Source organism: Calonectris borealis, chromosome 22 (genome assembly GCF_964195595.1).
Source record: "Calonectris borealis chromosome 22, bCalBor7.hap1.2, whole genome shotgun sequence".
NCBI lineage: Eukaryota > Metazoa > Chordata > Aves > Procellariiformes > Procellariidae > Calonectris > Calonectris borealis.
This window is the reverse complement of record NC_134333.1, coordinates 5,744,571-5,754,871: the sequence shown is the minus strand read 5'-3', so window position 1 is coordinate 5,754,871 and position 10,301 is coordinate 5,744,571. Positions and strand designations below refer to the sequence as shown.

At 53.8% G+C, this 10,301-nt stretch overlaps 1 protein-coding gene across 1 annotated transcript in view; it reads left to right on the top strand.

Annotated features, from left to right (window-relative positions):
* The first annotated feature begins 351 nt into the window (after nucleotides 1-351).
* Nucleotides 352-10,301, top strand: part of SCN4A (sodium voltage-gated channel alpha subunit 4) — a 32,751-nt gene continuing 22,801 nt past the window's right edge. Inside the window, exons 1-9 of the mRNA XM_075171233.1 lie at nucleotides 352-630; nucleotides 947-1,065; nucleotides 2,029-2,118; nucleotides 2,803-2,931; nucleotides 3,066-3,157; nucleotides 4,884-5,192; nucleotides 6,999-7,062; nucleotides 7,390-7,531; nucleotides 8,370-8,582. Coding sequence (XP_075027334.1) covers nucleotides 367-630; nucleotides 947-1,065; nucleotides 2,029-2,118; nucleotides 2,803-2,931; nucleotides 3,066-3,157; nucleotides 4,884-5,192; nucleotides 6,999-7,062; nucleotides 7,390-7,531; nucleotides 8,370-8,582 — 1,422 coding nt within the window. The 5' untranslated portion in view covers nucleotides 352-366. The remainder of the gene's footprint in view (nucleotides 631-946; nucleotides 1,066-2,028; nucleotides 2,119-2,802; nucleotides 2,932-3,065; nucleotides 3,158-4,883; nucleotides 5,193-6,998; nucleotides 7,063-7,389; nucleotides 7,532-8,369; nucleotides 8,583-10,301) is intronic.

Below are 10,301 nucleotides of genomic sequence, written 5' to 3'. Positions count from 1 at the left end.
AACAACCCTGTCCAGGTTGTGGAATTGCATGTCTAACAACAGCCAGCTGGTGCCAGGGACACGGACTGCTCAGCTCATACGGTGCTCAACCTGACGGTGCTTTTTGATCAGAGGCTGAATGGGGGTCTGGGAGGAAGAGGAGCACATGGGGTGCTCCGTCTGCAGGTGATCCATGCATAATAATCTTTCTTGCAAGTTCAATATTTCTGCAATAAACCCGTTTGCAAAAACCCACTGAGATCCTGCCATCACCTGGCTTCAAGGGCTGAGCAAAAATGCCCCAAAAAAGCACCAGCTGGTATCGCTTTCTCAGCCCCCCTCTCCCCAGCAGGCTGGGCGCAGGCGTCCCGGGAGCAGAATGAGAGGATGGCCGGCCTGCCGCACATCCCGGGCCCCGAGAACCTCCGCCCCTTCACCCCCGCCTCGCTGGCTGCCATCGAGCAGCGCATCGCAGAGGCAGAGGCGCTCAAGGTAAAGCGGCAGCAAGTGGAGCTGCCCGAGGAAGAGGAGATCAAGCCCAGAAGCGACCTGGAAGCTGGCAAGAACTTGCCCCTCATCTATGGTGACCCACCGCTGGAGCTCATCGGGACCCCCCTGGAGGACCTGGACCCTTTCTACAAGGATAAGAAGGTGAGGGGCAAAGCTTAGCCTATGGGTGGACTTGGCATTAGAAGTAGGTCCCAAGAAAAAGACCAAAGCATGGCCCTCCTCTTCTTTCCACCATGCCCCAGGGTCTCATCTGAGCCCATCTTGGTGATCCAGAGCCCCAGACTGCTGTGGTTGCTTCTCCTCCAAAGCAGAGCATCTGTTCCTTGGCAAAGTCCTGAGCCTTTGGAGATCCAAAGCATGCATAGAGGTCTCACCTCTAATGGCAGCACTTGATCCATGGGTGTTTCGGGGGTGTGCAGAAGGGCTAACCCATCTCCCTCCTCTCTTTTCTCCACAGACATTCATAGTCCTCAACAAAGGGAAGTCCATCTTCCGTTTCTCGGCAACCCCTGCCCTCTACCTGCTGGGGCCCTTCCACCCCATCCGCAGAGGAGCCATCAAAGTGCTTATCCATTCATATCCTTGCCCTCTGTGATGCTGCTCCATTGCCAGGTCAAACCCTGATGCTCAGAGTGCAAACAGCCCTGGGAGAGAGCTAGGAGAAGTGTTTCATGATGGTGCGGTGAGCAAATCTCCTGGGCTGGCCCCCACCATGGCCAGGACGCACTGCCCAGCCATCCCAGTGCTTTGGTCCCTTCCCAAGGAGTGGGCACTTGAAGGCTTTGGGCACGTTGGTGGCACCAAGAGCTCAGTCTTGGTTGGAGAAAGGAGGAATTAGTTTGATTGGAGAAGGGAAGAAACCTAAGTGGTGGAGCTTCCTAGGAAGAGGTTCAAGATCTCTGAGGTCTGGAGAGACTTGGAAAGGAAGGAAAATGTTTACAGGTCAGAGGATCCTGTCCCATCTGGGAAGTGGGTGAATTGGGGAGCTCGAAGGATGCTTTGGGAGAGGGAAGGCAGAGGAACCAGGACATTGGGGTACAGGGAAGGAGGCAACTTGGGCAGTACTGGGGCTTTCGGTGCGAGACAAGCAGAGATGGAAAGACAGGAAAGGACCCCAAGAGCAAGAGGGGCACTAGGATGGGTGGGAAGTGATCCCAGCAGAGCTCTGGTGGCAGCAGGGGTTGGGGGCCAGGAGGTAGGAGGAAAAAGGGAGGATGTTTGTGGCAGAGGGATCAGACAAGTGGGGAAAGCTGTACCCTGGGGTGATGGAGAGGAAGGAGCACAGGGGACAAGAAGGGAGGCAGAGCCAGCTCCACAGAGATAGGGAGGGGAGCAGAAAGGGAGGGCAGAGGCCAGGACCATGCATGGGAGCAGAGGGGAAGTGTGAGCACAGGACTGAGCCGGGAGAGAGCTGCAGGGTCAGGGCATGGGACCAAGGTGGGCACCAGGACAGGAGGAGTAGGGGTGCTTGGCTTCATAACCGTGTGAAGGGGGGAATCTGGGCAACAGTCACAGCATTTCTCCTTGACCAGGTTTTAAATTATTCAGCATGTTCATCATGATCACGATTTTAACCAACTGCGTGTTTATGACGCTGAGCAACCCCCCGGCGTGGTCCAAGAACGTGGAGTAAGTCCCTGCCTCCCACAACCTCCCCCAGCCATGGGGGCCATCCCAGCTTGGCCATCCTTGGGAGGGACAGGACCAAGGCTGAGAAGGGTGTTGGGATCCAGGTACCCGTCAGAGTAGGATAGGTGTCACTGGGAGATGCTGGTGGCCCTCTTGATCTCAGAGGGATGTCCACGCTGTGCATTAGGCATTGCAAAGAGTGGGAGTGTGTCAGAGCTGCCCAAAATCTGGTGGGATCCCTGTGACAGGAGACTACTGCAGAGTAGGTTGGGTCGGGTCAGCAGTGATAGTCTGGAGAGGCTGACCAGATGCTCCAGTCCAAGGAGCATGGACAACCAGCCCCAGGTGAGAAGGGGAAAATCCAGCATTTTCTGCCGTGGCCCTGCACAAGCAGGTCTCAGCAGGGTTTTACAGAGAGCGTGGTCATGATGGGACATCAGCAGGGATCAGAGGTGTTGCAGAATAGTCACCAGAGGGATTGGTACCTCAAGATGTCCCAACTTGCCTTATAAGGTGAGGTGAAAAACTCCCCCAGTGCCAAAGCACCCCGAGAACCTGGCAGCCTGTGACCGTGAGCCCCCAAACTCAGCTCCCCAAGATGGTCCCACTGGCAGGCGTGGACAAAACCTCATCCTGGCCCTTGTACCCGAGTGAACATCCCCTGAGTCACCGTTCCCATTCCAGATACACCTTCACTGGGATATACACCTTCGAGTCCCTCATCAAGATATTGTCGAGAGGCTTCTGCATCGACAGCTTCACATTCCTGCGTGACCCGTGGAATTGGCTGGACTTCATGGTCATCTCCATGGCGTGAGTTTGGTGGGATGGGGGGAGGACAGGAGGTCTGGCCACTGCAGTGGGGGGGACCCTGGGGAGGAGGGCTGAGAAACAGCGGGGTGGGTGCCTGGCAGAGCCCTTGAAGCCTTTCTTCTCCTGTCCTACAGCTACATTACCGAGTTCGTGGACCTGGGGAACATCTCTGCTCTCAGGACCTTCCGCGTCCTCCGGGCCTTGAAAACCATTACCGTGATACCAGGTGGGACTTAAAGAAGGGGTCTCCTCTCCATGTCTTCCCCTTTCTTGAGCTCAGGTTTTCCCACAGTTCACAGCAATTCCTTGTTCTTTTGACAGCTCTAAGAGAAAACAGAGGAAATAAGGTATTCGAAACTTATAAACAATTTTCTACATCATTCAGCTTTTGGGTCAGGTCCTGCTGATTTTACATCTTGAAATTAGCTGTGCTCACTCAGTTGTTTGGCCAGGGAAAGCCCCTGGTGAGCCAGACATGGTGTTTTTAGGGCTCCTTGGAGATGCCTTAAGTGGGCTTGTGCTCACATTGTGTTTATGGGCTTGATGAACCCCATATGCTTTGCTTGGTCCTTGGAGCCATAAACTCAGTTTTGTCCCCACTGCTGACTGCTCTGGTGCTCGGGTTGAGATATTTAATGGGTATTAGTGCAAGAGCCACGTGGCGAGTGTTTAACATCACCCCAAACATCCAGTCTGCGGTATTAGGAGCACGTTACCTCTGATGGCTGTTTCCCAAATTTGATGCCATTTCAATATTCTGCTTTGGTACCACTATCGCAGAAATGATAGGTCAGACCCCTTGAAGAAGCGTGAGATTGAACTGAAAATGATAATTTCTTGTGGGGAATAAATTCTTGTGTCCCTGCAGTTTCCAGACCTTTAGGGTTCATATTTGAATGTTTTTTGCCTCCATCAAACAGGCTAAAAATTGCATTAAGCAAAACGTAAGCTGCTGCTGCTTTCTGGAATGACATCCCCCCAAGGGGCTCTGCAGAAATAGTGGTTGCAAAAATATGCTGGTTTAGAACGGCTGTCCTCGGCGGTTTCCCAACATAGACAAGCCCTTGGAGAACAGGGTTTTACCTAAATAGTTTGGGAAGGGGGGGAACTGGCATGATGACAGGGCTAAAAATCATGTGTCTTTGGAGAATTGCATCCACGTGAGAAAGCTCTGTGCTCAGAGCTGCTTTTAAGATCAACGTCAGGATGTCCTGGCATCACCCATCATCCATGTAGACCTCGGGTGACGGGAACGACATCCTCTGTGTCAAAAGCCCGCTGAGGATTGGTGGGTGAGCTTCCTCTGCGGAGGAAACGGCGATGCTGGGGGGGAGAGATGAGTTAGTCCCAGTGCTTAATGCAGATGTCGCTTCGTCACCTTCACTCAGACACATTGGGGTTTCTCCAGCTTGAAGGGATCAGGCTGGAGGGTCCAGCTGGGCTCCCGACCACCCACGAGACAGCAGCACGTGGTGGTGTTGGACCATGGAGGCTTTTCTGGAGCTGAGAGCAGTGCTCAGCATCTTCCAGCTGGGCTGGCAAATAGCTTTTCCATGTGCCACAGCAAAGTGGTCTACTCTAGTGGTTTGGGTCAAAAAAGGCCAGATTGTGGCATTTGGGGAAAATGTAAAGCCAAATGGAATTGATGGCTGCCAGGCTGGGGTGGGCTTTGGTTTGTGATACCCAGGTTAAGGTTGGCATGGGGAGGCTTGGCTGGCACTGGTCCAAGGGTGACAGTTTTGGGGGAAGGGTTTATGCTGCCCAGCAATGTGTGGGGACAGAGGGGCAGCTGGGATGCAACGTGGGGCACAGAGCTGGGGGACTGAGCACATGGGGTGAAGTTGGTGATACCACATGTCCCCACCCAATCCAGCACCTTTGGGGAATGCCATAGCACCTTCTCCACAATTAGCAAACGAGCGATTAGCTCAGTAGTGACACCTCCCCGCTAGGGCTGAAGACGATCGTTGGGGCTCTGATCCAGTCGGTGAAGAAGCTCGCGGACGTCATGATCCTCACCGTCTTCTGCCTGAGCGTGTTCGCCCTAATCGGTCTCCAGCTCTTCATGGGGAACCTCCGGCAGAAGTGCGTGCGGTGGCCCCCCCTCAATGACACCCTGCTGGGGGACTTAGGGCTGGACAACGACACGTTAGCCAACGCAACACTCTACGGCAACTTCACCGACGACATCGCCAGCAACTTCACCAGCAACTTCACCAGCAACAGCACCTTTGATTTCGAGGCCTACATCAACGATGAAGGTAAACACTCGTGCATCCCCTTGTCCATTGACCCATCACCCTGGTTTGCTGCTTGGTTTCCTCGCTCTTCCTCTGTGTCAGACCAAGATGGTTTGCTCGCATGGATCTTCCTGCCGAGGTGCTTTGCAGGGAGATGTGGCCGGTGGGTGAAACAGGGGTTGTGCATACTCACAAGATGGACAGAAGGGATCAAATCCTCCTTGCCAGGGAAAATGCAGTCCACCTGGGCAAGATAAACTCCTCCAGAAAGGTTTCAGCATGGGAAGCCCTGGACAAACCAGTGTCTCCATCTCTCCCAGTTGCTAGTGAGGGCACAATCTCCCCATTAGGGTGGGCACTGGTGAACAGCTGCCCCATCTGGCTGGTCACAGCAGGGAGACCAAATCCTCCAGGAGCAGATGGGACTTTGGGTAGAAAACCAGAGGGAAAGATGCAGGAATGACATTTCTCACCCACTTTCACTGCTGCATCATAGCTGGGTCCTTCCCCAAGTACCGCTGCGTCCAGTGAGCATTGTATGCAACACCGCGACAGCCAACAGGAGGGGAAGTGGGGAGAGGTGGGATCAAGCACAGGTCCTCGGACAGGTCTCCAAGTTTGCTACTTTCCTACCACTTCTTTGAAACAAGTTTGGCCCAAAAAAGTGCGGTGGGTTTTTTGTTCATTCCTTAGGTTTGGGTTTTTAATCTCCATGAAAATGTAAAAATCTCAGAAAATCTGCCTGGCAGAGCTGCAGAGTGGAGGGATGCTCCACAGGGATGTCTCGTTTAGGGCACTCGGCAGAGCTCAGCAGAAGGTCGGGTTACGTCTCGACTGAGCTGCTTTCCCAATTGTACAAGTAGCTCTGGCATTAATTACAGGAAGGCTTCTTGGTAGGGGTGCAAATTCAATGTGTAGGATCTAATGAGTGCAGTGCAAATAGCATCAGCACCCTGCGGCCATGCGTTCAGGTTAACAGCCATTGGGGCCAGGCCAAAAATATATCGCCTGGAGTTTCACAAGCAGGACATCTCGATGAGCCCACGTAGGTTAAATAAAAGCCTGGTGGCAAGAAGCCAAGGCAGAACCAGGGATGTTTTGAGGAAGCTCCAGAAATCCCTGTGTGGCTCCTGGAAGGGCTGTGCTGGGTGATGCCCAGGATGGGGTCCAGCTGCCCTCTGCCGTGTCCGGGGGAGGGGGTCTCCAGGTGCTCATCTGTGTCTCCCTGGGGGCAGGTGACCTGTGGTGGCACTGCTTGGCAGCTCCTGTGGCTCTGGGTCTGTGCTCAAGCTGTAAGGAGGAGTTTTAAGGACCCCTGGTCTGTGAGCAGGGTGGGTTTCCCCACCAGGGAGGGTCTGGTTGGGATGGGAGCAGCAGGGGGAAGGCAATAGCCATGGAGCAGTAGCAGACAGTTTCCCCAGGCTTTTTTGGGACCCCTGCAGTCCCCCATGCTCGGTGCTCCCTGGGAATGCCCTGTTATTTTGTACATTTTCCCAGCAAAACAGACCAGCCCTGGTCCTTTGACCACAGGTTAACCCACCTTCCCAGGAGGCCTGACCCTGGCCAACCTGGCTGTTTCCAGAAGTCTTCATGGGCTTGGGAGCCATCTAGTTGGGTCGATGAAACAATGCCATGAGCTCTCTGAGCTAGTGCCAACTAGTTCAACGCAAACAGCAAAGTCAGCAGAGAGGAGATAACCCAGTGCCCGACACTGGGATTCAGGGAATTTCCCTGACAGCGAGGAGCTGCCAAGAATTTGGAAATCAATGTTTGTCTCTAATTTTACTTTTTTTTTTTTTATGTCTTGCTCTTTCCCCAACTGCAAAGCCAATTTCTACTTTCTGGAGGGAGCGCTTGACGCCCTGCTCTGCGGGAACAGCAGCGATGCTGGGTGAGTGCAGCTCATGCCGGCGGCTGAGGTCCCCTCTGGCTCCTCGGGAGGGGAAGAGGCAGCCAGCGCAGCCTGTGGGACCACTGATGCTTGGGATGGGACAGGATTGGGGCTGAGAACGTGGCTTTGCAGGTGAATGGTCCAGGCATCCGACTGTATCAGCCTGGGGGGGCGGGTATCGGTCTGGGCATCCCGACTGTATCAGCTTGGGCCGGGGGTGGTCTGCTGAAGCATCTCAGCACCTCCAGGGATGGAGCGTTTCGCTGCGGGTGCAGGAGGGGCAGTGGTGGGGGCTCATGCCAGCTGCCCCCATGGCTCCTTTGGTAGGAAGTGCCCTGAAGGGTACCAGTGCATGAAGGCGGGGAGGAACCCAAACTACGGCTACACCAGCTACGACACCTTCAGCTGGGCTTTCCTGGCCCTCTTCCGCCTCATGACGCAGGACTTCTGGGAGAACCTCTTCCAGCTGGTAGGCACCAAATTTTTATCCTTGTGCAAATGCTCCTCTCGTTTCGATGCAGTCCCTGGTCTAGGACGGGTAAAAGTCACTTGACTGGAAACTTGTGGGACCTTGTCCTGTGGTTTATGGCTCTAACCAGGATCAGCAGAGATGGGGCATGGTCCCACCCAGTTCCCCAACCTGAGCAGCGTAGGGTATTTTCCAGGGCAAAGCCCAGGTGTGCTTCAGCAGTGGTGTCAGCTGTATCATGGAAATCAGGGATTTATACGAGTATCTCGTACATCTCTGGCTTGAGGTAAGGGGGAAAAGCTAGGTCACTTGTACCCTGCACTGAGTCATCCTCCAGGGAGATGTTGCAGATACCATAACATCCCAGCTGACCCTCGGTCCAGATAGATAAAAGCAAGCCTGTGTCTAAAGGCTACATGTGTCCTCTGGAAATGATTATGCCCAGATCTGGAGTTAGAAAAGGACCACTCTTGGCCCAAGGGTGAGACCTGAGAAGTTGGGGGCTGAGAGGCATCTGCCCCTCTCATAGAAAAGCGAGTCTGTGATGAAATATTGGTCCCATCTCCATAGATGCTTGCAGCCCTTGGGTACCAGATAGCAGAGAGTAGCATGGCTGGGTTTGCCGAGACTTCTGGCTGTTTCACCAGTCCTAACCCAGTGCCATGGACTGCAGGAAGGCCAACTGGACAATGACCAGTCCTTGGGGAAGATGGGAGCAAAATATTGTACTCCTACCACAAATGGGAGGATGCCCTGGTGCAAGACCTTTCATTGGAAGCATCGCCAAACCGGTATTGTGCCAAGGTGGTGTGACAGCCCGTGCCTCCTCTTTCCACAGACGCTGCGTGCAGCAGGGAAAACGTACATGATCTTCTTTGTCGTGGTTATATTTCTTGGTTCCTTCTACCTCATCAACCTCATCCTCGCAGTGGTGGCCATGGCTTACGCAGAACAAAATGACGCCACGATGCTGGAGGAGCAGGAGAAGGAGGAGGAATTTCAGCAGCTCATGGAGCAGCTGAAGAAGCATCAAGAGGAGCAAGAGAAGATGGTTGGTGGAAAGTGTGGGGACCTTAGGAATAGGGGGAGAAAAGGGGAGGCAGCAACAAGCCTCTATTTATGGTGGTGCTTTTATTTATGTAAAATCCAAGAATAAGCCCCATTTGGTCCACAGTAAGCAAAGATAATAATTGAGTAACTATTTTGGGGGTCACAGCTGAATCAAAAATTTGAGGTACTATCCTGGGTGAGAGGAAAAAAAAAAGGCTGAAAAGATTTAATTTCCAAATCCAAAATCCAGTACAAGGAGCACTGGGAGGCAGCAGAGAGGTGCAGCACAGAGGTGCAGTATTGCTTGGAAGGAGGAGGTGGGAAACAAGGCATAAAAGGCACCAGAACTAACAATATATCTTCCTGCAGCACATCAAGAGCAGGAAACCTGGCAGAGAGCCTGCACGGGCAGGTTATGGTCAGGGTACAAAAGAAGCACTCAAGGAAGGAAGGGCAGTTGCAGCAAAGCTAAATGCATAAGCAAACCGTTTGCTTTTGGCCAAGACTGGAAACAGAAGAGAGGGCTTGAGAGAACCTGTGTCTCGCCCAGGGAAGTCCTGGTGTCCTTGCAGGCCTCGCTGCTGTCCCCCAGCACACCAGCAGATATGCATGTCTGATGCTGCAGAGAGTTTGCCGTCAAACGAGCTGGTGTCAAAATGGGTGGTCTCTGAATCTGCCCGACTTCCACCTATTTCATAGAATCACAGAATACCCTCAGCAGGTTGGCAGATGACACCAAGCTGAGTGGTGCGGTCGACACGCCTGAGGGACGGGATGCCATCCAGAGGGACCTGGACGGGCTGGAGAAGTGGGTCCGTGTGAACCTCATGAGGTTCAACAAGGCCAAGTGCAAGGTCCGGCACCTGGGTGGGGGCAACCCCCGGTATCAGTACAGGCTGGGGGTGAAGGGATGGAGAGCAGCCCTGCCCAGAAGGACTTGGGGGTACTGGTGGATGAAAAGCTGGACATGAGCCGGCAATGTGCGCTCACAGCCCAAAGGCCAACCGTGTCCTGGGCTGCATCACCAACAGCGTGGCCAGCAGGTCAAGGGGGGGATTCTGTCCCTCTGCTCTGCTCTGGTGAGACCCCCCTGCAGTGCTGCGTCCAGCTCGGGGGTCCCCAGCACAAGAAGGACATGGACCTGTTGGAGCGGGTCCAGAGGAGGCCACCAAAATGATCAGGGGGATGGAACAGCTCTGCTATGAGGAAAGGCTGAGAGTTGGGGTTGTTCAGCCTGGAGAAGAGAAGGCTCCGGGGAGACCTGATTGCAGCCTTGCAGTACTTCAAGGGGGCTCCTAAGAGAGATGGGGACAGACTTTTTAGCAGCGCCTGTTGCGACAGGACAAGGGGGAATGGTTTTAAACTAAAACAGGGGAGATTCAGACTAGATATAAGGAAGAAATTTTTTACGATGAGAGTGGTGAGACGCTGGCACAGGTTGCCCAGAGAGGTGGCAGATGCCCCATCCCTGGGAACATTCCAGGTCAGGTTGGACGGGGCTCTGAGCACCTTGATCTGGTTGAAGGTGTCCCTGCCCATGCAGGGGGGTTGGACTACATGACCTTTAAAGGTCCCTTCCAACCCAAACTGTTCTGTGATTCTATGAATACCAGGTTGGAAGGGACCTCAAGGATCATCTGGTCCAACCTTTCTTGGCAAAAGCACGGTCTAGACAAGAGACATTTGCTCCATTGTGGTCCCAAGGTGTTACCTTAGCCCC